Genomic DNA, 27,403 nt, shown 5'->3' with positions numbered 1-27,403 from the left:
GGCCCTTTTCAGGGCCGCCCACCGTGTCTCTGAGGGAGCTGTTGTGCTAAGCTTTACTTTTTTCCTCAGTTTAGTTTTATGGGACTGTATTTACCCGGCTAGTCGCCTAGCTACCTTTACGCAGCTCCTACTTTGCGCCAATAGGAAAGGCCCCAGGCGTCTGAGTAGGGCGGGGACTAGGGCCAAAAGCCCGCGGGCAAACCCGGATTCGGAGAGTTCCTGGGCTGTTTTGGCGCCCTCTGCAATAGTGAGTAAGCGTCCATAACCTCAGTCCAGTGCAGTGGAGTGATCTAGCTTTACTCCGTGGTCTGCGAAACTATCTTTTTAAAAAAATTATGTATTTTCTGAGACAGAGCCTCAAGCTGTCCCCCTCGGTAAAGTGCTGTAGCAACACAGCTCACAGCAACGCCCTAAAATTCCTGGGCTCAAGCGAGTCTCCTGCCTCCGCCTCCCAAGGAGCTGGGACTACAGGCACCCGCCACAATGCCCGGATATTTTTATTTATTTTTTTTATTTCTTGGTTGCAGCCATTATTGTGTGGCGGGCCTGGGTTGGATTCGAACCTGCCAAGTCAGGTGTTATGTGACTGGCGCCTTAGCCGCTTGAGCCACAGGCGTTGAGCCTGATAGCATTTTTGTTAAAGGATTAACTACTGTCAGTGCAAGCCCAAACAAAGCAGCTTGATTTTCTTTTTAGACCAGTAAGCATTACTAACAACTTCGGGTGATGATGTTGTCTGCTAACAGGTGGAAAAGTCGGCTAAAATAAAGACTGCCATCAAAATGCTTAGGTGTCTATCTCTAGTTCACAGTTTACCCTGAATGTCAGGGAAGATCTACATTTTATCCACCCTGGTCGCAACTACCTTCCTTTCCCTCCGCCTCTGTCCTTTTCACGGACTCTGCTGGCGCCCTAGTTTCGGGTTAAAGGCGTTAGCATTACTGATTTACATTCTCAGGCTGAGGGGTCTCCACATCAGGCTGCCTAAGTAGTTTGGAAATCCCACTTCCTAATCAGAGGTAGCCTGTTTTATAATTAAGGACTGTATTTCTTCCCAACCCTGAGGCCTGTGGCAGGACCTAATGTAGAAAGAAGTAGTTGTAAGGGAGAAATCCTTCTTAGATTAACAGTAGCTCTCAGAAGCCTCTTGCTCCTTTGTCATAATACCCTCTCTCCCCGACTGCCTTCTCCCCTTCTCTGTGCCTTAAATTCTAAAATTCAATTTCTACTTTTGTATTATGAAAATTTCAAACCATATGATACAATAATAAAAGGTTATGTTTTAATTTAGGAATCCAAAACTTGGAAGTCAGACAAGTGAATATTCATTTGATTTAGTTTAATACTTGAAAAATATGTTCAGGCTGCTTCAGGTTAAAAATAAAATTTAAAAAAAAGTGAAAGAAAACAATTTTGTTATCTAGTTACTTTGCTAACAAACCTCTTTCAGACCCTAGAGGAGATATTGCATAGGCAGTTAAAAGTGAGTGTAGGTAAGAAGTCTGTGCCACATTAAAATTTAGGAGTTGTCATATAAATGAAGAAACTAGATGAGATCACTAAAACTTCGAGCATAATTTAGTGCAGCATTGTTTGTAGTGGTCAATAATGGGAACTTTCATCACAAGGAACTGGGTAAAGTGATCTATATTCATAAAATGGAATACTACACAACACCACTAAAAAGTGAAAGCCATATTGCAGTAGAAACTCTCACTAAATAATATGGTGAAAGTTATATTGCAGTAGAAACTCTCCAGTGTCTCTTGGGTCAGCTCTTAGATCTGTTCTTTTTTTGGTGATCTCATCTAGTCTCACCATTTATATGTTCTGTATTCTCTAAAATAGTATATTCAACAGGAGAGCACCATGGCCTACCTGTAGGTGCCAGGTTAGCTTGTAGCAATGCCAAAACCTGTGAAAATGGCAGCTTCCAGCTACTTCTCATTCCCAGTGGTTGTGTTTTGGACAGTGGGCTTAACGTCTCCAAATGCTAACCAATTTCTCCCACCCACTTCAAGCTTCACAAAGAATCACAGAATTTAAGAAAAATGTTGATGCAATTATAAGTTATCTTCCTGACCTTTCCCCTAATGTTCAGACAAATATGCCATAATACAATGGCATATTTGATACATGTACTTGAATATCTAATGTGCATCTCCAACTTATTCAAAATAAGTATCTTGACACACAAACACCAAGTCTGTTTTTCCTCTGATATTTTCTATCTAAAAAAATGGAACTCCATCTGCCAGCAGCTTTGGCCAGGACCTTTGCAGTCCCATTTTGCTTTAGTTTCTCACAACTTTCATACAATGCATTTAGCTCTGTGTTCAAAATCAATTAGAATACATTTCACTACTTTCTTTGCTGCTTCTCTAGGGCAAGCCCCTATCACCTTTCATCTAGATGATCATAGTGAACCTCAAACTAGTCTTCCTGCTTTCACTTAGTCCTCCCACACCCTATAGCTATCTACCTAGCACAATCCTCAAAACATTCCAGTGGCTTTCCATCATCGTCATAATAAAAGCCAGCATCCTTATCATACACATTGTACAAGTAAGGTGGCCAACCATGCCAGTTTGCCTGACTCAGAGGTTTCTAAGGGTACAGCACTTTTCAGTACTACAACTTACTAAGTCCCAGACAAACCAGTATAAGTTGGTCAACCTACCTAGGAGGCCCTACCAGAGATGGCCCTTCGCTACCCCCTGACCTCATTCTTTATCACCTTTCTTTTTCTTCACTGACCTCCTCGCTGTTTCTGGAATGAACCAAGCATTTCCAGCCTCAGAGCATTTGTACTTATCCCTTTCTTAATTCCTGTGATTGTCTTATTCCAGATATCTGCATGGCTTCAGACCTCATTTCATTCAGGCTTCTACTCAAATATCCACCTTAAGAAAGAGACATCACCTCACCATCTTTTGTAAAATAATACCTTTCTGCTCATTTAGCAATTATAACTGATAAAACATGTTCAAATAGCATACATATATATCTGCATATAATTCTCAGATATGTATGTATCTCGGAAAAATACGTTCTTTCTTAATATTTTGTTTGCTGTCTCCTACAACTAGAATATAATTTTTCAAAAGTAGAGACTTTGTTTTGTCTGTGAAGTACCTGTATATCCCTAGTATCCCTAGAACAGAGCTAATGTCTATAGCTTATAAAGGTTTGTTTAATAAATGTTTGCATGAATCTTCTACACAAGTCTCCAGACCCCCCACCATGCCCACTAGAGTGCAAAGACAATCAATTTCCCATCTGTAATTTCTTGACCTGTCACTCCCCAAAACAATCAGGATAGCAGTTTGTCTCTAGATCTGAGGAATGAGGCAGGGGCTGTAAATTAAGCTGCATTTTTTTAGTCTTGAAATAGGACGGCATGACTGTTAGGACTGCATTACTGTTAATAATATTCAAAACAGCCAGACAGACCATAACAATAGCCAGTCAGGGCTATTAGAGGGAATTCTAATTCATTGCTCACTGATGTAGCCCAATGTCTACAATATCTGAAACATTACATGAAGGTAGTAAATAGCTCTTGAAGCATACCAGCAAAGGAAGACTTAAAATGACCACTCTCCCTACCAAGCTCATTTTTGCTCCTCTGACTCATTTCCTGAAACCACCCAGAATACAGATATAAATTCTCTCCATTGTTGGTTTTAAATTAAGCCAAGCTGGGTTCTTTTGTCATCTTCTAAGAAATCCTGGGTGACAACTGTAAGGTGGAAATCATGACCCCAAAATGAAGGAGAGACAGTCATGACTGAAGCTAACATTCTGAAGCTGAACTCAGTCCTCTATAAAAATGATACCAAAAAGAACCCAAGAACAGAGGCATTTGTGAGTATCTATTCAGGTAAAAATATTTCCCTATTACCCAACTTTAAGTGAGCTCACGTCTCTTCCAGCTGAATTCTGAAGGCTTATGTACTAATGGAAAATATAAACGGATCATAAATGACCTTTAAAATTCTGTGGTTGCAGTGAATGACTTGACAAAGCCCACATTTCCAAGTCTAGCAGGAGGCCCTTCACATGTCAACAGTGCCAACTCTTAGTGACCTCATATCATCTCACTGTCTCTCCCTCCCTTTCCTCCAGATATAAATCAACTTTATTAAAATAGAAGGTGCCCAAAGCTAGTATACATACTTTGAGAAAGGAAAAAACTATTAAAATTGTAATATTCATCCTAGCACTCTGGGAGGCCAATGAAGGAGGATTGCTTGAGCTCAGGAGTTTGAGACCTGGCTAAGCCAGAGTAAGACCCCATCACTACTAAAAATAGAAAAATCAGCAGGGTGTCATGGAGGGTGCCTGTAGTCTCAGTTACTTAGTAAGCTGAATTGAAGCAGGAGGATCACTTGAGCCCATAAGTTTGAGGTTGCCATGAGTTAGGTTGACACCTTAGCAAAAGGAAAAAAAAAGTAATATTCAATATATACCTATAACAAAAGATGAATACAGGTCACCATTGACTTCTGCAGTTACAAGAAGCACTCAAAGTGGTTATCATCAGCAGTGAACTACTGGTCCAGCAATGCTAACATGCCGTTTCAATATTTCTTCACATACTGCCAGTGTAGCTAGTTTTCTATTTACACTACATTCTTAAAGGTCTCCCATACTCATGCCTCCATCATCATTGTACTTTCACAATGTTCTAGAATTTCAAATACAACTTCAAAATGATCTTGTGCTTCTCTAAGGACAACCTGGCTTCCACCATTTTCTTTGTCCTGCCTGTTGCATTGTCATGAATGAATGCCAACTTATTTGATTAACACCACCATCTTTTGATCAAACATCATACTATGCATTGCTACAGTAATTCAACTCACCCTCGAAAAGTTACACGTAGATATTTCTTAAAATGTGTACACATTTCTTGGCACCCTGGTATTTTACATACCATAAAATTTACCCACTTTAAAGTGTAATTCAATGAATTTTAGTATATTTACTTAGTTGTATAGCTATCACTAAAATCTAATTTTAGAACATTTCCATCAGCCAAATTTCCATTTCTTTGTGAAGAAAGGAAAAGTTCTGGCTAATTTGCTGAGGGCTGTGTTGGCACTGAAAGAGAGTGCCTAAACCTTTACTCCCTAAACCAGATTTTATTTTTACATATATATGCATTTATATATTAAACATTATGCAATTTATATAATACATATTATTTAATGTAAATATTAAATGTTATGTATTTTTTATGTATGTATGTATTTTTTTATGTATGTATTTTTTTTTCCTTTTTTTGAGACGGTATTACTGTGTCATCTAGGTAGAGTGCTATAGCATCATAGCTCACAGCAACCTCAAACTCCTCAGTTAAAGCGATCCTCTTGCCTCAGCCTTCCAAGTAGTCCCACTACAGGCGCCCTCCAAAACGCCAGGCTAGTTTTTTCTAATTTTTGTAGAGACGGGATCTCTCTGTTGTTCAGGACAGTCTCCAACTCCTGAGCTCAAACAATCCACCTTCCTCGGCCCTCAGAATGTTGGGATTACAGGCGTGAGTCACCACTCCCGGCCCTTAAACCTGATTTTAATATTTCCTGAATCTAGTGGAGCCTAAATCCGGGTTCCATTTCGGAGTTTTTGTTTTTTTGTTTTTTTTTAAGTCTATACAAATATTTGGGCTGATAATTTCCGTACTGTTCCCAGTACAAGATTAAGGGAGATTTAGATGTCGCTTACTCGTTTCATCATCCATTAAAAACAATTTTTAAAAAAAAATTTCTAAAACAGGATTTTGCCATTTTCAGTAAAGCTTTTTACCATTTTTCCATCTCCCTCTCTGGCTAGGCTCAGGACTATTAGGTCATCAGTTCTGATTGGTTGACACTCCGAATGGGGCTTGCTGATTGGGCAGTAATATGCTTTGTTCGCTGAAACGCGTGAATACCTTAAAATAGCTGGTTGTTTTTCACTTATATTTCGAGTTATCATTGCTCCCTTGCCACACCCATGAAAGCTGGGCAAAAGAAGGTAAGTGGGTATACTGTTAGGCAGTTGCATGAGCATAAACTTTAAACGATTAAACATTTAACCCCTTCCATGTCTTCTTTGTTCCTTTGGCTTTGTCAGTATTTATGCATTGAGTTGTTTAGTCCAGTGACGTTACCACAGCTCTTCTTTTGATCATTTGGGCGGCCCTGAAAAGGGCCTTTGGTTCATAAAGGCAAGCCATGGCCAATTCAGAAACCCTAACCGCCAAAGCCATATAGTGTACGACCTTGGCGCTTAAGGGCGTAGACGACATCCATGGCTGTGACAGTCTTGCGCTTGGCGTGCTCTGTGTAGGTCACAGCGTCCCGGATCACATTTTCCAAGAAAACCTTGAGCACCCCGCGTGTCTCCTCGTAAATCAGACCGGAGATACGCTTGACTCCACCACGCCGGGCGAGGCGCCGGATGGCCGGTTTGGTGATGCCCTGGATGTTGTCACGTAACACCTTACGGTGACGCTTGGCACCCCCCTTACCCAAACCTTTACCGCCCTTACCACGTCCAGACATGACTTCCAAAGATCTGAGCCAACTGCAAGTTAGAGAGAAAAGATCTGATCCTTATATACCTTCCTCCCCTTTTCTCCCCACCCCTCAGCAGATACAGACAATGAAAAGCGCGCAGGCGGGAAACCTGACGCTTAAAGTCCCGCCCCTTAAGGCCGCCTCCAGCACCAAGCCGGCTAGACCAATGGTTTTTGCTTCCTTAACTGAGCTACATAGTTTTGCTTGAAGTAGGTGTAGAATTTAAGTGTAAACTCCCTATAATTCCGAAGATCCTGTATTTTAAGAAATACTCTAAAATTTTTCACAATAAATTTTAAATCCTGGTAATCCTAAGAATGTCAAGGTCAGAGACCAATGTAAAATGACAAGATTTTATTTTCCAGTAGTTTCCTTTTAATGTTCCGTAACTAATCACATAAAAATTGTTTTTGATAGAGTCTCACTATGGTCGCCCTCGGTAGAGTGCCATGGAGTTTCACAGCAACCTCAGGCGATTCTCTTGCCGCAGCCTCACTTGTAGCTGGGACTACAGGCGCCCGCCACAACGCCCGGCGCCCAGCCATTAGGTTCTTTGTACTGTTCTTGTTCATATCTTTTACAACTTTTTCAACTGGTCCAATCTTAATATTCTCGAAATGCCTGCCCTTTCACGTACTTCTTAAAACTAACCGGGCAAAATGCCGCCGACATGTTTAATTTTGATATGTGTACGGCTAGCTTAACTGACTTAGTGAGCTTTTTACAGCCACTTTACTTGAAAATGTGGTGGCTCTGAAAAGAGCCTTTGGTTGAAGTATCAAAGCTGACAGTGAAATCACGCCCTCTCTCCGCGAATTCGGCGGGCGAGTTGGATATCCTTTGGCATAATGGTGACGCGCTTGGCGTGGATAGCGCACAAATTGGTGTCCTCAAAAAGCCCCACCAGGTAGGCCTCGCATGCCTCCTGCAGCGCCATCACTGCAGAGCTCTGGAAACGTAGGTCGGTTTTGAAGTCCTGCGCAATTTCGCGCACCAGGCGCTGAAAAGGCAGCTTACGGATCAGTAGCTCAGTAGACTTCTGATAACGGCGAATCTCGCGCAGGGCCACGGTTCCAGGCCGATAGCGGTGGGGTTTCTTCACGCCGCCGGTGGCCGGCGCACTCTTACGAGCTGCCTTGGTTGCCAGCTGTTTGCGTGGTGCTTTGCCACCAGTGGATTTACGAGCGGTTTGTTTTGTGCGGGCCATAACGGGTAACACATACAACCCTTAAACCAAACAATCCTGTAAATGGCTACCAGAGTTGTTGCTATTATTTATAGGAGGGTAAGTGTAGTGATTGGATGAGAAAAAAAGTTTAAATATTACGTCTTAGGAGCCGATTGGTTTATTTTTAAAGTAGCCAACAAACGTACAGTTTTATTGGCTACTATATTCTATCCAAAGCTTTTTTTTTTTTTTTTTTTAAAGAGACGTGGGCGTCTCGCTTTGTTCCCTGGCTGGCCGGAACTCCTGGACACAAAGGATCTCCCGGTTCAGCCCCGGAGTTGCTGGCATTACAGCTGCCTGCTAACTCATTTCGCGCTTTTTTTTAAAAAACTTTTTTTGCATCTGATTTTCTTGACTGGAAACTTTGATTGAGCATGTTTACCTTTTAATAAAATTAAAGATATCAGCCTCAATGGTATTGTAGTTCTCCAATTCTGTATAATCTTCAGTTCTTAAAAAAAAATTAAGGTATTGCCCATTCTTTTTCTTAAAATGTATCCTTTAGGGGTTTTTGTTCGTCTACCCAATATCGAGTTAGAAGTTTCTGAAAACTCACAAAAATGGGATTCTTTTGTCATGCTTTAATTTAGAACCTTCGTTTGAACCTACAAAGCATAATCTTTAATGCAGTAAGCTACACTAATGCTCATAAAAACATCTTGCTGAATGTTTATCCTCTTTGGAATCCTACACTTGCGGCTTCCCAAAGCTCTTGTTTTCTAAAACCTTGGGAATGCTTTGCCAGGCGCGAAATCGCGGTTCCTTAGAACTAGCGCCAGATAAGGCCAGTTTGCAATTGTTCCCCTTGCTGAGCTGGTTGGAGGAACCCTGACCGTCAAAAGCATATTTTAGCTTTCTGGAGCGACCTGACAGTTTAAATCATCTCAAACATGGAAATGGTGAGAATATGCGACCCTTTTTACTAACAGGTAGGCCACACTACATTTTGATTGGTTTGAGCTCATTTATTTTATTGAAGTCTAAGCCAATGGAAATGGTAGAGCCATTAACTTAATAAAAACATAGTATTACAAACTACCCTGTATCAGAAAATTTGGAGTAATTCCTTTTTCAAAGTTGCGTTTGTTTAGATTGATTTATTACCCTAATAAAAGATTGTATTTTTTAAAAAGGAGTTTTACTTACAAACTTTCCAACATACATAGTATGCCTGTTTTATAATTGACTAGTCTTCAAACTAAGATGGATAGTTTTGTTTACAATTGTTCTCTACCAAGTTATTAGAAATTATATGACACATTTGAAAACAGCTCAGTAAAATGTGAGGTAGAAAAGACTGGTAGAGAAGACGGACACAAGAAGTGTCTCTAACAATATTAGCATGTTATTTAAAAGAAACGGAATTCTCCAGTTACCTAGCCCAGTGCGGACTTGTTTGAAAACTGCCACTGTGCGCGCGGAAGACACCGCCTTAAGCTCCCGAGCCCTAGGCGGTTCTGTGGAAGTAGAGCTCAGTTTAATGGCATTTTATTTTCCTGTTGATTAAGTCTATGTTTACCAGTGTGAAATCGTTTTAGCGTGTTGTTTTTAAATGCTCTTTATTGGTACGGTTTAAAGGGCGGGTGCCATAAAATCTTATCCCCAGAGTATGTCCTTTAGTTTTTCACAGTCCGGCTACCTAAACCCTCACTCAGGACAATGCCTGTCAAGAAACGGTTTCGTTCCCTGTGGTTTATTTAATGCCTCTCATAGGCTCAATTGTGAGCTTCATAAATCTTGGTAGAATGAAAAGAATGAGATGATCATATCACGGTACCTTCATATCGTGTACTGACATGAAAACATAGGTTGTAAATGTTAAAACCTATTTGGGCTATGTTGTATTAAAATTAAGTTCGTTGGACTGCAGAAATAAATTGCAATTGCAGAAATTGTTTGCATACTGTTTCTCACACATGCGGTTAATTGCGCCCTTAGTGAATTCTGGTGTTTTCTCCGATTCCTTTTCCTTTGGCCATAGTACGTGAAAGGTATTCGCCAGACATACCGCTCTAAATAAAACATTGCCGGGAAATGCAGTGGCATTGATGAGAACTTGTCTCAAATCTGCAGACAAGACCTAAAACCCTTGCTTTCCTCTCTCCCACCCCAACTGTTTAAAACACAGTATTTTACCTTTCTTACAAATTAGAAATGAACATCCCTGACAATGCGTCCTCTAATAGTTTCTGGAAAATACTCTGAAATTTTACAAACTTCCCCTCATTCTATCTCTTCCTTCAAAAATAACTTTTTGAGAGGTAAGAACGCCCTTTGATGTTTCTGGGCGGTAGGGCCTCCCTATAGTTTCCGTCTCAACTAGGCGATAGGGATAGCCTTTTGGTGTTTGCCGGCGGGCAGGGGAAGATCAATTTTAGGCCTTAGCGACACCTCCCACCCTACGCCATATTCTCAGACACTGTTAAGACCGCCGCGACGCTCTGGGCGCTAGGGAACGAGGGGCGGGCACTGGGGCGCACCAATCACGGTGCAGCCCCGCCCTATAAATACGCTGCGCCGGGGCTTTTTTTGCACCTTTCTGCCCAGTTAGGTTTTAATCAGTTTAGTTTGCTTGCTTCTGCAGTTGCTATGTCTGAGACGGCACCACCCGCCCTAGCCGCTTCCACTGCTCCTGTGAAGCCTTCAGCTGGCAAGAAAACGAAGAAACCTGCGAAGGCTGTAGCACCCGCCAAGAAAAATGCTGGTCCCTCCGTATCGGAGCTGATCGTGCAGGCTGTTTCCTCTTCTAAGGAGCGCGGTGGCGTGTCTCTGGCTGCTCTTAAGAAGGCGCTGGCGGCTGCTGGCTACGACGTGGAGAAGAACAACGGTCGCATCAAGCTGGGCCTTAAGAGCCTGGTAAACAAGGGTACGTTGGTGCAAACTAAGGGCACCGGCGCTTCTGGCTCTTTTAAGCTCAACAAGAAGGCCTCTGTGGAAGCTAAGCCCAGTGCCTCAAAGGTAGCAGTGAAAGCCAAGGCAGTGGCCGCTTCTAAGAAACCTAGAAAGGCCGCGGGGGCTACTGCTATGAAAAATGTGAAGACTCCCAAAAAAGCTAAAAAGCCTGCTGTAACAAAGGCTTCCAAGAGCCCCAAGAAGTCTAAAGCAGTGAAGCCCAAAAAAGGTAAAAGTCCTGGCAAGGCTGTGAAGCCCAAAGCGGCCAAGGTGAGGATGACTAAGCCAAAGACTGCTGCCAAACCCAAGAAGGCAACAGCCAAGAAAAAGTAAAGTTTTGGTTGGAAGCTTCTTCTACTGACCCAACGGCTCTTTTAAGAGCCACCTATGTATTTCAGAAAAAGAGCTCCAGCATATGAGACCTCAGTACCCTAGCAAAAGCGATGGCTGTGAAGCCAAGCTTTGCTCTCAATATTATAATCACTTTTTTTGAGTCTAGTTTTAGGTTCCAGCTAACAACATCTTTCAGGTGACTTAAAATACACCATATGTTATGTCGAGTATAGTCCTACTTTCTGCCCTTTAGTTCGCAAACTCACCAAAATAGCCTTTTAGATGCACTTGGAAGTCTCATATCCTGGAGGAAATGGTATTGGTATAACCCCCGACCCAGACTTGGATTGTACATTATGTATATATGTATATATATATATATATATATATATGAATGACGTTTTTTACTCCAACTTTCGTGGCTAGTTTAAATTCAAAGCCAGGGATTTTGCATTCTTGGGCCAATGTTGCTTACAGGGCTTTTCCGAATCAGGCTTTAAGAAACGTTTTTTGGAGTACATGGTGAAATGTTTGGTTTAATCACGCCCTCTTTCCGCAGGTGTGGCTAGTAAAGTAAGTGAAAACAACAGTGACCCGCTCTGGTGAATGGCGTCTAAATTGGCCTCCTCAAAGAGCCTCCCCCTGGTAGGCCTCGCTCGCCTACTGCTGCGCGATTAGAGTTCTGAAGATGCCGGTTGCTCTTGCTTCGCCCAGCCCATTTCCTAGATAGACTTGCTGGCTATCGGCTTGGTTTGAAGGGTTGGAGTGGGGGAAGTGGGGGGGCGGGGGGAGGTTCATGTTTAGCACAAAGGAGCTTAGCTGCAATGGAATCTTAGAACTGAAGCCTCAAATCCTTTTTTTTTTTTTTTTTTTTTTTTAGGAGACAATCTCACTTTGTCGCCCTCTATAGAGCGCTGTGATGCCCCATACTTCACAGCAACCTCAAAGTCTTGTGCTCAAGAGTTCCTCTTGCCTTGGCCTCCCAAATAGCTGGGACTACAGGTGTCTGCCACAATGCCTGGCTATTTTTAGAGAAGGACTCTCGCACAGGTTGGTCTCAAACTCCTGAGCTCGATCAATCTACCCTCCTAGGCCTTCGTGGCTCACGCCTGTAATCCTAACACTCCCTTCTTTTTATAGAAACAAAAGCGCCCCAGTTGAATATTTGAAAGTTATATTCTGTGCCGAACTGGATCATCAGTCCTGCCATTTGGGTTTGTTTTTTTTTTTTCGCAGTTTTTGGCTGGGGCTGGGTTTGAACCCCACCTCCGGTATATGGGGCCGGCACCCTACTCATTTGAGCCACAGGCGTTGCCCGAGTCTTGCCGTATTTTCAATTCTGATGGAGCTACTCACATTAAATGCTGGGGACCTTTTGGGAGGATTTAAGCCTTCATTCACACTTTTAATTCCAGGATTCAGATTTTACTAATTTTTTAATTTTTTATTTGTTTGTTTTTAGAGACGGAGCCTCACTTTATTGCCCTTGGTACAGGGCAGGGGCGTCACAACTCCAGCAACCTCCAACTCCTGGGCTTAGGCGATTCTCTTGCCTCAGCCTCCCAAGTAGCTGGGACCACAGGCGCCCGCCACTACGCCCAGCTATTTTTTTTGTTGCAGTTTGGCCTGGGCTGGGTTTGAACCCACCACTCTCGGTATATGGGACGGGCTCCCCACTTACTGAGCCACAGGCGCCGCCCTACATTTTACTAATTTTTTGTTCGCATCGAACAAACAGTATATAATGAGCCAATTTTGCTCATTTTTGTATAGCACAGGTCAATTAGTTGTAAAACTTCATTTTTGCACATGCACATATAAGTTTTTTTTTTTTTTTAAGACAGAGTCTCACTTTATCGCCCTCGGTAGATTTTTTGTATACGCACATATAAGTTTGTTTTTGTTTTTTTCTTTTAGAGACAGTTTCACTTTATCGCCCTCTGTAGAGTGCCATGGCGTCACACAGCTCACAGCAACCTCCAGTTTCTGGGCTTAGGCGATTCTCTTGACTCAGCCTCCTGAGCAGCTGGGATTACTAGCGCCCACCAGAATGCCCGGCTATTTTTGTTGTTAGTGGTGCAGTTTGGCAGGACCAGGTTTGAACCCGCCACCCTCGGTATATGGGGCCGGCGCCCTACCCACTGTGCCACAGGCGCCGCCCAACACGTACAAGTTCTTTAATTATCAGTTGTACTTCTTAGAAGATCTTTTCCTTTTTTCATCTGTTTCCATAACTCCCTCCATCCTCTAAAGTCTTCATTACAGGCAGGTCAGATCACTGGATTTCCTTCCCCCAAATTGATACTACCATAGCTATCTGTGTTTTCCTTTAAATTTAGTCTCTTACACACATATCTGTACACATGCATAACTGATTTACTTTGGGGTTAGAGTTACTACTTTTTCACAAAATATTATGTACATTGTCCATGTTGCTTTTCTCTTAACAAAACCTTTCAAAAATCTTTCAGATGATATGTTTAATGTCCTTCACATGGAGCAGCATTATTTATTGATCCATTTCCTATTAATGAGCTTTAATGTTTCCAGTTACAGCAGCTGAACACCGTGCACTAAATAATAGAGTTTCAGAGCAGAGATTGCTAGGTTTTAGAATATATGTATTTTAAATTTCAATAGGTGTTGACATATCTTGAAAATAGCTCACACTTCCAGAAACGTGTGAGATCACTCCCCTTCCTCCATTCCAACTATCAAGGAATGGTTTCATTAATTTCTGCCAGTCTCATGACTGTTAAATTATTTCATGTTGATTTGCATTGCCATAGTTGCTAGTGAATCCTTTTCTTTAGGGTTATTGGCCTTTTGAATATGCTCCTGGGGAATTTCCTGCTTGTATTTCTTACTTTTCCACCCGGCAGCTTCTTTTGTCCCACGGTGTTTTTCACATAATAAAGAAATGAACTTTATACTTAAACCACCTGTGTTGCCAATAGTTCTCTATTTTTGATATTTTTTAGTATTTTCTTTGCTTATGGTATATTTTCATTTACATGTATTTGATATATAAATGTTTAAATATTAAGTGATATAATTTTAATAATTTAATAATGTTAATATTAATTTCAACATTAATATTAAATATTTTAGTCACAAATGTGTCTTTCATGGCTTCTAGGTTTCTAGTTTGGGTTAAGAAACTACCCCACTCTTCTATTATTTCTGCAGTCTTTTGTTATTTTGTTTTAAAAAAATTTTCAGTCTCTAAACTGTCTGGAATCTATTTTATATTGTTTAAGATACAATCCAAGTTTGCATTCTCCGAAATTAATGAATAGTTTTTCCAAACTCACTTATTAATTAATACATTCATTTTCCCACTGAACCAAAATATGCCATCTTTTAAGTTCTTAAAGTGAGACCTATTTTTTTCTACTTGTCTTTCCATGTAAATTATGTACTTTCTTAATTTTATTCCTACTTAATTTATAGGTTTATTTCTATTGTGAAAGGAATATCCTCTTTTTAGATCATATTACAGAGAAGAAATGTATTGCTATCATGTATTGATACAATTTTAATTTGTTCAGTGCTTTCTTACATGTTATGTCCTCAAATTCAATGTGATTACATGACTAAACTAGATGAGTATGTTTTTCTTTTTTTGGCCAGGGCTGGGTTTGAACCCACCACCTCTGGCATATGGAGCCAGTGTCCTACTCCTTTGAGCCACAGGCGCTGCCCGAGTATGTTTTTCTAAAATTGTTATCTATAAGAGAAAAACAGGTGTGCAGTAGGGGTTTAAGGGAGGATGAATCAGATATTCTGAAATTTGTGGAACCTAAATTACCCAGTAGATGAAGCATTAATCAACTGGGTTAAATGTTGCTGATAGATGCAGGGGTGTCCAACCTGGGGCCTGTGGTTGCATGCTGATTTTGTGAGGACTTTTTTGCTTATCTGTGGTGTCAATAGCACAAAAAGTATGCATGGACTTTTATTTTTGCTAATCAGCTTTTATTAGTGTTTCTGCATTTAACATGTGGCCCAAGACAACTCTTATTTTTTCAATGTGCAACAGAGGGAAAAAAAAGTTGGACATCTCTGGAAGAACAAGCTTGAGACTAGTAGTCCCCTGGTTTTACAGCCTGGAGATCACTGGTGGTCTTAACAAAAGTTTTGGAGAGGACAGAGTTGATGTGAAGTAGATTTATAAATTTGAGAGTTGCAGGTGTATGGGTATGGCCAAACTGCAACAAAAAAATAGAAGGGGGTGTGGCAGGTGCCTATAGTCCCAGCTACTTGGGAGGCTGAGGCAAGAGAATCACCTAAGCCCAAGAGGTGAAGGTTGCTGTAAGCTGTGATGCCACAGCACTCTATCTAGGGTGACAAAGTGAGACTCTGTCTCTAAAAAAGAAAGAAAGAAAGAAAGAAAGAAATATAATCTGTACATATATATATTATGTGTATATATATGTATATATTACATATATAAAATAACCTTGAACATAGGACTGGACACAGTGACTCATATCTATAATCCCAGCACTTTGGAAGGCTGATACAGGAAGATTTTTTAAGGCCAGGAGCTCAAGTCAAGCCTGGGCAACAATAAGAACTTGTCTCAAAGAGGAAAAAAACCAAAAAAACAATAAAAGGAGGTAAAGTGGCATATGCCTATAGTCCTAACTACTTCAGAGGCTAAAATTGGAGGATCACTTGAGTCCAGGAGTTTAAAATTACAGTGAGCCATGATCATGCAACTGTGGTCTACCCCAGAAAACAGAGTCAGATCCTGTCTCTAAAAAGATTAAATTTCCCAGTTAAAAGATACCAAATGGTCAAATGGTTTTTTAAAAAACCCAATAAACTGTAGACTGCTGTCTATAATACACTCACTTTAAATGTAAAGACACACATAGACTGAAAAATGAAGGGATGGAAAAAGATAATCCATGCAAACAGAAACCAAACAATATTTACAACAGATAAAAGATAATTTAAGTCAAAAACTATAAAAAGAGACAAGGACATCATACTGGGGGTGTCAAAAAATGTATATACATTTTAAGCTGTTATCTACTTTTTGAAGTCAAAATGAATTATAGTACCAATGTGTAGTGTGATGTTTGCTCTAAAGATGGTATTGATCAAATGAAGGACAATCAGAAAATGGTGAAATCATGGTTATCCTTAGAGGAGCAAATGTTGTTTTGAAGTGGTATTTGAAATTCTAAAACATTGTGGAAGTACAATGACAATAGAGGGATAAGTATGGGGAACCTTAAAGGAAGTGGTGTACTGCAGAAAACTGATTACACTGGCAGTACTTTGGGAAGAAATTGAAATAGCATGCATTGTAATACAGGTGGACACTTTGATAATTGTTGCTCAAGCAGTAAATTGCTGTAATCAAAAGTGTCTGGACCATGATGGTAACCATTTTGAGCACCTCTTATAATTGCAGAAGTCAAACGTGACTTATATTCATCTTTTGTTGTTGATACATATTATTATAATTTTAATACAATTTGCAATTTTTTCCATTCTTAAAATGTGTATACATTTTTTGGTACCCTCTGTATAATAATAAAGAGATCAACTCAGCAAGACATAACAGTTGCAGATATTTATGCACCCAACATATTTCACCAAGCAGCTGCAGAAAACGTATTTTTTTCAACAGTACATGAAACATTCTCCGGGATTGACCATATGTTAGGACAAAATAAATCTCAAAAAATTTTTTTAAAAAAATCAAAACTGATCAAGTATGTTATCTGACCACAGTGAATAAAATAACAAGAACATTCAAAATTATACAAATATATAAGAATTAAACAACACACTCCTGAATGACCAATAAGTAATGGAAGAAATTAAGAAAAAAATTTTAAATTCCATGAAATACCTGGGCACAGTGGCTCATGCCTGTAATCCTAGCACTCTGAGAGGCAAAGGTGGGTGGATTGCTTGAGCTTAGGAGTTGAAGACCAGCCTGAGCAAGAGTGAGACCCAGTCTATACTAAAAATAGAAAAATTAGCCAGGCATGCTCACACATGCCTGTAGTCCCAGCTACTCAGGAGGCTAAAGCAAGAGGATCACTTGAGCCCAGGAGTTTGAGGTTGCTATGAGCTATGACACTAAGGCACTCTAGTCTGGAGCAATAAAGCAAAAAAAAAAAAAAGAAAAAAATTAAAAATCCCTTGAAACAAATGAAAAATATAAACATGGTATACCAAAACCTATGGGACACCACAAAAGCAGTATTCATAGGCAAGTCTATAACAACAAATACCTATATTTAAGAAACAGAAAAATTTTAAACAAACAACCCAGTGGTATAACTCAATAAACTAGAAAAGCAAGCATAAATGAAACCCAAAACTAGTAGAAGAAAATATAAAGATCTGAGCAGAAATAAACAAAATTGAAACAAATTTGAGAACCTAGAGGAAATAGATAAATTCTTGAACACATACAACCTACCAAAACTAAACCAAGAAGAAACTTGAACAGATTATAATGAGTAATGCAACTAAATCAGTAATAAAGTCTCCCAACAAAAAAACACCCAAAACCTGATAGCTTCACTGCTGAATTCTATAAAACTTTTAAATAACTACTACCAATTCCCAAACTATTCCAAAAAATTGAAGGGGAGAGAATTCTCAAATTCATTCTATGGGGCCAGCATAGCCCTAATACCAAAACTAGATAAGGACACAACACCATAATCAAATAAAATTCAATCCAGGGATGCAAGGATGGTTCATTATATGCAAATCAATGAACATGATATATCACATCAACAAAATGAGGGTTAAAACAATATGACCATCTCAAAAGATACAGAAAAAGCATGGGATAAAATTCAACATCTGTCATGATTAAAACTCTCAATATATTATGTATAGAAGGAAAAGTACCTCAATGCAATAAAGGCAATATATGACAAACCCATAGCTAATATATTGAATAGGGAAAAGCTAAACACTTTTCCTATAAGAACTAGAAAAAGCCAAGGATGCCCACTGTCTCCACTCTTATTCAAGATAGTACTGGAAGTCCTAACCAGAGAAATTAGGCAGGAGGTAGAATTAAAGGACATCCAGATTGGAAAACAAGTCGTCCTTGTTTGAAGATGACATGATCTTACATAAGAAAAACCTAAGGACACACACACACACAAACACAAAACTCTTTGAACTGATAAATAAACTCAGTAAAGTTTTAGTGCAGGGTACAGAATCAACATAGAAAAATCAGTATTATTGCTATACATGAACAATGAATTAGCTGAAATAGAAAGCAGTCCCATTTGCAATAGCTAGCCAAAAAAAAAAAGAAAGAAAAAGGAAAAGACAAGACCAGAGCAGCCCTAGGAATAAATTTAACCAAGAGGTAAAAGACTTCTGTAATGAAAACTAGAAACCCTGAGAGAAATTGAAGAAGACACAGCAAATGAAATTTTGCTGAATTTTGATGAATTAGAAGAATTAATATAGTTAAAATGACTCTACTACCCAAAGCAATCTATAGAGTCAATGGAATCCCTACCAAAATACCAGTGACATTCTTCACAATGCTATAAACTAAAAACAACCTGGATGCCCATTAATGAGTGAATAGATAAATTGTAATATATCCATATAATGGAATACTATGCAGCAATGAAATAAATAAACTACTTATACATGCAGCAAAAGAGATGAATCTCAACATGTAGAGAAACATAAAGAACATATATGATGTAAATCCAAATCCCATTAAATTCTAGAAATAGAAAAACTAAGCTGTAATGACAGAAAGATTAGTAGCTGCCTGGGACCAAGGGTATGAAGATAGGGCAGAAGGAATAGTACAAAAGGAAATGATCTACGTTGGTAGAAATGTTCTGTATCTTGATTATATACCAAGTAGTAACCACTTGGCTATATAAAACTCAATTAATTGTATAATCAATCCAGGTACATTGTGTATAAATTATTCCTCAATAAATAGGAGGACCTACAGGGGTCTATGGTTGGCAGGATTGTTTTATTTTTCCAAGAGGATAGCCTTTATACAGAAATTGATGAGTAAAACAGTAGGATAAAACAGAAAGCCTAGAAACGATCATGAAAACTGTAGAATAGAAGTAGCCTTAAAAATTGGTAGAGAATGAATGGTGCAATAATTAAGGCTGAGAACTGGCTTTTAGATGTAATCCAAAGAAAATTATAGCTCTATCCCATATCATACACAAAAATTCCAGACCTATTAAGATACAGATGAGAAAAGAAAATTTTTTAAAATTTTAGTAGAAGATAAAGAGAATATTTACAACCTCAGGGAAAGGCAAAATTTCATGGACTAGAGAATATTCAAAATAAAAAGTATTCAGGAATATACTGTTGAATTAATTTGAACAGATCAGAATTAACATTTCTTAGAACACAAGAGTCATTCTAATCACAGTTAAGAGACAATACAGTTGTAGAAACTATTTATTCACATACAGGTAAGTATAATAATCCATAAAAATATTATGAAGACCTCTTAAAAATCAGCTAGTAAAAGAAAAACAACTCAAAGGGCAGTGCCTGTGGCTCAAAGGAGTAAGGCACCGGCCCAATATGCTGGAGGTGGCGGGTTCAAACCCAGCCCCAGCCAAAAACCACAAAAAAAGGAAAAAAAAAAAAAAACAATTCAAAAGATTATTGGTCAAAGGTGTACCAACATTCAACTGGTGTTAAGAAAAAAGTACAAAAAGGCCAACAAAAATGCAAATAAAAATAACAGTGAAATACTATTTCACACTCACAGTGGCAAGTTGCAATTTGGCAGCCTGGAGTACCCATTTATCAGTGTACATCACCTAACACTCAACAATTCCCTTCCTAGTACACACTCTGAAAAAAACTGTTGAATATATGCACAGAAACATATACTTCAATGTAAACTGCAGTGCTAAGGTGACCAGACGTCCTGCTTTTGGCGAGACAATCCTGATTTTTAACAATTTGTCCTGTGTCCTGCAGCGTTTTTAAAAAGTCCCGATTTTTGGAAAGAATGCAAGACAAGCTAGGGAAGGGCGGGAGAATGGGAAGGGAATATACGGTTTTCAGCTGCCATGTGGCTATTTCACCAGGATATGAGTTTTATATTATTTTTGTTAATTTTACAATGTTAAACTTTAATAATAACAAATAATTGTTGAGAACTGATTATTGAGTACTGCTTATCAAAGTTCACATTGTTGATCAGTTGTTAGAATTCGACCACCATTGTTTGGGCTTAATGAACAATGGCATTTTTTGGCATTGGTAACGACAAGAACATTTTGTAACTGTCTCTCAGACATACACATCATACTGCATGCTAGTGCTAGTTAAACAACTGATGTCAACAAATAAGCTATCAGATAATTTAGGTAAGTTATTTATTTATTTATTTCATGAATTTAGCAGACAGTACTCGTTTTACATTTTATAGTGGCAGCAAAAAGTCTAGCACTGGTCTTGAAAGTGACACGACTTATGAGGTATCATTATTAAAAAAACATATTGATAAGGAAAAGGTTAAATCTTGGGCATCAGCAAAAATCACAATAGAGAACAAATGGTTAGAAATATTTCATCATTTTGAAACAAACCATGTTTCATATAATAATGCACTAAAAATTGTGGGATATGCACTGTCTTTACCAGGAACTAATGCTGCAACTGGATGCGTTTTTTCTACAGTAAATAGAGTGTGGACATCAGAAAAATCACAATTAAGTGTTGAGACTTTGAAAGCCATTTTATGTGTGAAATATAATTTAACAAATTCTTGTGAAAAATTTCATGACCTTTTAAACAACAACACTCAAATGAGAAATATGCCAAACAGTAAAATACTATACATGATTTTTAAACGTATTATATTTGTAAATTGTACTTATGTTGAAATTCAAAAAAATATATTACAATACTATTTTTGCATTCTATGAAAATTTTTGTTGCTCCATATAGACCAAATTTTTAATTAAGAACCGCCTCCCCCACCCCCGTCAATGGTGTCTCGCTTTACCAATGTTAAAATCTGGTCACCTTAGTCTTGGCAAGAGGAAAAAAATGCTGAATGTCCATCAGTAAGTCACATATAACCAAAATATTAGTTATAGCCACATGCTGGGCAGCTAAAGAATAGGAGTTTATATTAATATAACTGCTTGAAAATTGTATCAAAAGCATAACGTACATCCAGTTATAAAAAGGGGCTATGAGTAATAGGATTAAAGTCATTTTAAATTACTTTTTCATTTTTCTATAATTATTAAGCTTTATAATAATAATTTTAAATATCCTAGGTTTGGGGGGGATTTTTGTTTTAACAGTAAGTTCCCCCTTCTTCATGAAGCCTCCCCTTTTGACCCCCACAAGGGTCTCTCACCTCCACATCTTGAGCTCAAAGTCTCTTCAGGCACTAAGTACCACTGTAAGATAATTTGCAACTAATAGGCTCAACGTCTGTGGCCTAAGCGGCTAAGGTGCCCCTACATACACCTGAGCAGGTGGGTTTGAATCTAGCCTAGGCCTGCCAAACAATGACGGCTGCAACGAAAAAAAACTAGCCAGGCATTGTGGCAGGCGCCTGTAGTCCCAGCTACTTGGGAGGCAGAGGCAGGAAAATCGTTTGAGCCCAGGAGTTGGAGATTGCTGTGAGCTGTGATGTCAGAGCTCTCTCTACCCAAGGTGACAGCTTGAGGCTGTGTCTCAAAAAAAGAAAAAATTTACAACTAATCGTTTTTAATAATAATAACAACAAACACTAACTTTTATTGAATGTTTTGTGTATGTGCTGATTACTGTGTTCTTAAATTTGTATTTATTCCATCTATCTGTCTAGGTAGACTGAAACCTCCTAAAGCCCTACCTTGAAATCGAAGTATTTAGGAAGAAGGGTCATTATCTACCTCTAAGAATTAAAGGGAAAATTTCTGAAGAGAGGTTATGAGATGATTAGCTACCTATAATAGAAAACCTACCAAATCAGTGGTGGAATTCAGAACATGACATCCCCAAACATTGCACTTCTGGCATGTTTGCAATTTTGAGTAAAAGGCACTTGAAAAATAGCAGATGCAAGAAAGACATTTGATCCCCTTTTTTTTCTTAAAAACAGGATATGAAATTCCCATGTAGAGAGGAGCCCTTCCCTATAGAGAAAAGAAAAATTCTTATCATCAAAAATAACAACCAGACTTTATTAAAATAATTCTTATCTTTCCCTACGTCCCATATATTTTAATTACTTTCCCACAATTGCCTTTCTTTGCTCAACCTAAAACATTCATTCTTTGTGTCTTCATTTCCTTATGAGGGCTCCAGTATTACACAACTCGTGTTAAACAAATCAGTATGTTTTTGAAGGGATTCAGGAAATACCGGCCCCAAATCCGATGCTTTGCTGTGCTGATTACTTTTGAACTGTTCACTTGGAGAGCGGCAAATGCAGGGAGGGAGCTTCTCTGAACTCTTCTTATCCAACTAAGGACAGATCCTCCAAAAGAAATGCAGTTGTCCAGAATCCGCTTCCCAGGAATCTCATCTCCCTCTCCTTTAGATGGTCTACATCTCCCTTCCTCCTCTCCCCTATGAAGTAAATATATAAACTTTTAGATTTCACTGGGTTTAAGAGTAAATACATAAGCTTATAGATTTCACTGGGTTTAGGATATTCAATTTTCTTTCATGCTAGGCCTCTCATACACATAATACATTTGTGCATCTTATCTCCTGCTAATCTGCCTGATATAAGTTTATTTCATAGAGTCAGTTATCAAACCCTTAGAGGAAAGAGGGAAGTCTTCCCTCCCCTATACTTTTCTCCTGTTTATCTCTTTTATGCCAGATTCTCAGGCCCAGTCGGAGACATAAAAATAGAGGGTAAAGTTCTACCTTCCCTACAAAGACAGTATTTATAGAACATGTAATGGGTATAAAATACACACACTTATATAAAAATATATGATAATATAAAATTTATACTAATAAAACATATTTTATATTATTATTGTATATTTTATATTATATATTATATAATATATTATATGAAAATATAAATATATTTTATATTATAATAGTGATTATTATTATATATCATACTGTATAATATATAAAAATGTATTTTATAGTTTCCATCATGGAAGCTATAAAAAGTCAAGATAGTTTTAACACTAGAGCAACTTTTTAAAATTATTTTGTATTTTTAATTATTATTGGTACATAATAGTTATATATCTTTAGATTAACTATCAATGTGATTAACCACATTAACAAATTAGAAACAATATCTGGAAAAAAATTTTTTCTCTAATATATCATTCAGGAAACATGAAAAGTTAAAATTCAGTGAGCTAATTATTCAATTTAAGAAGGCAAAAAAATGAACAAAAAGACGAGGAAAGAAATGATAAAAATTAAAGTAGAAAATAATGATAAGACAACAACAAAGGGAAGAGATTAACAAAAGTAAAAGACATTACTACTCCCCAAATTAGCAAAACAGATCTCCACCAAAAATGATCAACAGAAAAAAAAGCAGGAGGGTGGGAAATGAAATCTTATAAAAATGGGGAGAGAAAAAACTCTGTATTCATTGTAATCCAAAACAATTCAAATGGATTTACTTTTGAGAACAAACACATTCTAAAATTTACACAGAAAAAAAGATGCACAGATGATTAAGTTAACTTCAAACTACAGGATATGAAGGAGATCAGCCCTCCCCAAGGACAACGTTCTACTAACAAAGAGAACATTAGAAAATACTGGAGAGCTCAGGGACAGATTCACTGATTTGGATATGGAGATTGAATATATGAAATCATATGAATATATGATTCCCTGGATATGGAGATTGAATATATGAAAAGGTGGGACAGCATAACAATGGGAAAAGGACAGATCCTTTGTAGAGGATGGCAGAAAAACTAGCTCAATGAATGACAAAAATTAACCCAGATCTCACATTCAAGAGTAGATAGATTAAATGCCTCAAAATGTAAGGTAAATTCTAAAATTTGCAAAAGAAAATAAAAAAGGTCAATCTGTGAATTAAGAATAGAAAAGAACTTCTTGAAGTAAATCCCATAAACACAAGCCATAATGCAAAAATTCACAATTCTGATTACATTAAAATTAAGGTTTTTTTATTCTGTTCAATTAAGGATGTAGATAGAACAACGTTAACATATTTGTGAGAAGGCATTTAAAATATTGAGAACCAAAACGCGATTAACATCTAGATTATGCTAATATATTTTTCCTTTCCTTTTTCTCAAGTCAACTTTCCTCAACAAATATATCCATATATCTTTAACAAGAAAATATAATCCATTCAATAGAAAAACTGACAAAGAATATCACCTGGCAGTAATGAAGACAAGGAAACTAAAATGCTAAGTTATTTAAAGAAGTTTACAACTCATAGAACCAAAAAAATATGGACAAGTAAAACAGAAATGAGCTATTACTTTACACCTATTTGACTTTCTGTGTAAAAAGGCTAGGCACGGTGGCTCAGGCTGTAACCCTAGCACTCTGGGAGGCTGAGGCGGGAGGATTCCTTGAGCTCAGGAGTTCCAGACCCCGCTCAAGAGCTAGACCACGTCTCCAAAAACAGCCAGGAGTTGTGGAGGGCACCTGTAGTCCCAGCTACTGGGGAGGCTGACACAGAGGATTGCTTGAACCCAAGAGTTTGAGGTAGCTGTGAGCTATGACGCCAAGGCACTCTACCGAGGGTGACAAAGCGAGACTTGTCTCAAAAAAAAAAAAAAAAAAAGCTTGATAATGCCTTAAGTTGGCAAGGACACGAAAGGACATAAAAACTGGGACATAATACTGCAACATGGTGCAATAATACCTGGCAGTACTCAGTAACTGCTAGAATTTCTAAGTCCTTCACTGAGAGAGTGAAAAGGTACAATGGAGCAAAGAAATGCACACCACAGAAGAGTACTTTGCAGTCATTAGAATTAAGATAAATTAGAAACAGTAACACGGAAGAGTCTTAATAACATGCTGAATCACAGGCATAAGAAACAGCATGAGATCACCATGGCAGAGCCTGTCAGTTTTTCAAAATCCACAACCTAAACGTCCAACATGTGAACACATTAATGGAATGGACTCAACAAACAGTATTATCTGCTCAGATAGAATAAAATCAATACCTGGCAGGAAAAAAAAAAAAAACTGGCAAGAGGTTAAACTCTAAAGGTCAGTACAAGATACCAATCTATATTGGTTTGCCTGTTCTTAAAAATTCACTTAAATGAAAAAAAAAATCATCTCATGAAAAAAGTTCGTTTAAATGTCATACTGTAACATTTCGGAAATTACTATATATGTTTTGAACTATTTTAAATTGCACACGAACTTTATGGACACCGGGTGTGTGTGTGTGTGTGTGTGTGTGTGTACATATGCACTGCCAGAACGTAACAGATCGTCAGAAGTGTGATTGCTTCCTCGGGGAACTGAAGCGAGTTCTTTCACCGGTTCATCATCTTTTACTTCTTTAAACAGTAGATACAGTCACACGTTAACTTTTAAAAGTCTGAAGTCTGCATAGGCATAGTTCCATTATTTTACTTTGTTTACTTTTCCACTTGAAATCTTTCTCAGCAAAGCTCCGTCACTGCAAGCCACAGATTCCCCGCGGGGGAGGGGTGGGTAGCGGGTTCTCAGGCTGCGCACCAGCCTCGCCCCGCCCTTCCGGGGCTTCCCCCCGCCCCCCGCCTCCACTTTCAGGTCCCGCCCTAAGCTCATCTCCTCTCGAGAGACCTTTGAACTCACCTCGTTTCTCCCCGGCGGTCCCAGACCGGTTGTCTCCATCCCATCACAAGAGTATTCCTCCCAGATCGGTTCCTTTCGCGGAGCTCTCGCTCTCAGAGGAAAATGAGAGAAGCATCGAGGAGATCGATTAGTGGCTCTCCTCGGGTACAGCCTTCAGCCTGGTGCAGTGAGAAGGTGCCCCAGACTCACACCAGGCTTGCAGATGGACGAAAAGTGGCCTATCAGGTAAGAGAACCCTGGGTCTGAGGAAAGGGAGTTGACCAATCAGAGGCGTCAGAAAACAAGCCCTCGTGTGAGTCGCGCGCAGATCAACTGCAGGCTGTAGAGGGCGCTGGAGCCGGTGCCGGCTGAAGGCAGGGCTAGCTCGTGGGCGGCGTTCCGTTGTGCCCCGGGCGGCCCCAAACCTCCAGCGGCTACCAGTGGCCGAGCTGTTGCGAGAGCTCGCTGAGCTAGCTGGCGCAGCTGGTGCTGGCATCTGGCCTCGGGTGGTTTCCACCACTTAATCCCAGTTACATCTGCTTTTCTGCCTTGATCCAATGAATTATCCTCTGTCTCAGAACCCTTACTGCTTTCTGAACGCGTGTCTCTTTCGTGAACCGAATTTCGGTTGTGAGAATCACAAATAAGAGGAGTGATTCGTTCTTACGGATGAACAAAACATGAGTATTGTTTTGGAGACAGAGTCTTATTCTGTTGCCCACGCCTGAGCCTAGTTTACAACAACTTCAAACTTCTGGGCTCAAGGAATACACTTGTCTCTGCCTTCGGAGTAGCTGAGGCTACAGGCGCCCGCGACAACGCCTGGCCTGGCTAGTTTTTCTGTTTTTAGTAGAGGCGGAGTCTCGGATCTCCTTGCTCGGGCTGGTCTTTTAACTCCTGAGCGCAAGGGGTCCTCCGGTCTTGGTCTCCCACAGTTAGGATTACAGGAATAACCCACCGCACCAGGCCAAGAACTTCTTCATAAGAAATAAACTCGTGACTGTGTGATTTCAGAACTTTAATGTGTTTCCTGAAGTATGTCAGTGGCAATAGCAAAGAAAGGGTATCTAAAGTTTCCCCACAGCTTCCCTGATGGTTTACGGATACCAGAGACCTGTATTGGGCCTTCAGTCGGGGATCCTGTGTAGAAGAGGAAGCGGTGGTTGGGGGTGGCCCTGCAGGTCCTGCAGCCTGCCCTAATCCAGCTGGGGTCATCGGTGGTCCCGCCGCCTTCCACCCGCAGGTCCAGCGGCGGCCGGAGGCCTGGTCTAGCCGCCAACTAGAGGTCCATGCGATCTTGAACACTCCCTAGACTTGCGTCAGGCAAGGCAGGTACTGAGGTGGGATCACTTGAGGTGGGTATGGATCTGGATAAGGTCGAAGAAGTGACGCGTGATGATACTCTCAGGGGAGAAGTCCCTTCCTTTTCACTCCAGAGCTACAAGGTGTCAATCCTCTAACTGAACCCTTCCCCATCCCACTGTCACTGCGCTAACGTCTCTTTTTAATTTGTCTGGAGCAGGATGAGGCATCTGTAAATTATTAAAAATAACTGTTAAAAAGAGCTCCGGATGACTGTAATGCACTGCAAGTTTGAGAACCACGGGACTGAGTCCGA

General features: G+C 39.3%; 2 protein-coding genes and 1 long non-coding RNA gene across 3 annotated transcripts; 1 reads left to right on the top strand and 2 right to left on the bottom strand.

The window, feature by feature from the left end:
* Positions 1–6,182: 6,182 nt before the first annotated feature.
* On the bottom strand, positions 6,183–6,568 carry LOC111724949 (histone H4). The gene has a single exon (XM_023512671.1). It carries the CDS (start codon positions 6,546–6,548, stop codon positions 6,237–6,239), a length of 312 nt encoding a protein of 103 aa, XP_023368439.1. The 5' UTR covers positions 6,549–6,568; the 3' UTR covers positions 6,183–6,236.
* Positions 6,569–10,246: 3,678 nt separating this feature from the next.
* Positions 10,247–11,141, top strand: LOC100941247 (histone H1.1). The gene has a single exon (XM_003788783.2). The coding sequence runs from the start codon at positions 10,381–10,383 to the stop codon at positions 11,014–11,016; it is 636 nt and encodes a 211-aa protein (XP_003788831.1). The 5' UTR covers positions 10,247–10,380; the 3' UTR covers positions 11,017–11,141.
* Positions 11,142–22,190: 11,049 nt separating this feature from the next.
* Positions 22,191–25,905, bottom strand: LOC111724952. The gene is made up of 2 exons (XR_002773154.1): positions 25,807–25,905; positions 22,191–22,599 (listed from the first exon to the last, which is right to left on the bottom strand). It is a non-coding gene; the product is annotated as an uncharacterized LOC111724952 (long non-coding RNA).
* Between the last annotated feature and the right edge of the window lie 1,498 nt (positions 25,906–27,403).

The sequence above is a fragment of the Otolemur garnettii genome, unplaced genomic scaffold, assembly GCF_000181295.1.
Source record: "Otolemur garnettii isolate 467f Iridium unplaced genomic scaffold, OtoGar3 scaffold00029, whole genome shotgun sequence".
Taxonomy (NCBI): Eukaryota; Metazoa; Chordata; class Mammalia; order Primates; family Galagidae; genus Otolemur; species Otolemur garnettii.
Note: the sequence above shows the minus strand (reverse complement) of the source record. Positions and strands in the feature narration are given on the sequence as shown.

Bases quoted from the DNA above. Each gene is read 5' to 3' on its own strand.
- LOC111724949 (XM_023512671.1), bottom strand. From the start codon at position 6,548: ATGTCTGGACGTGGTAAGGGCGGTAAAGGTTTGGGTAAGGGGGGTGCC.
- LOC100941247 (XM_003788783.2), top strand. From the start codon at position 10,381: ATGTCTGAGACGGCACCACCCGCCCTAGCCGCTTCCACTGCTCCTGTG.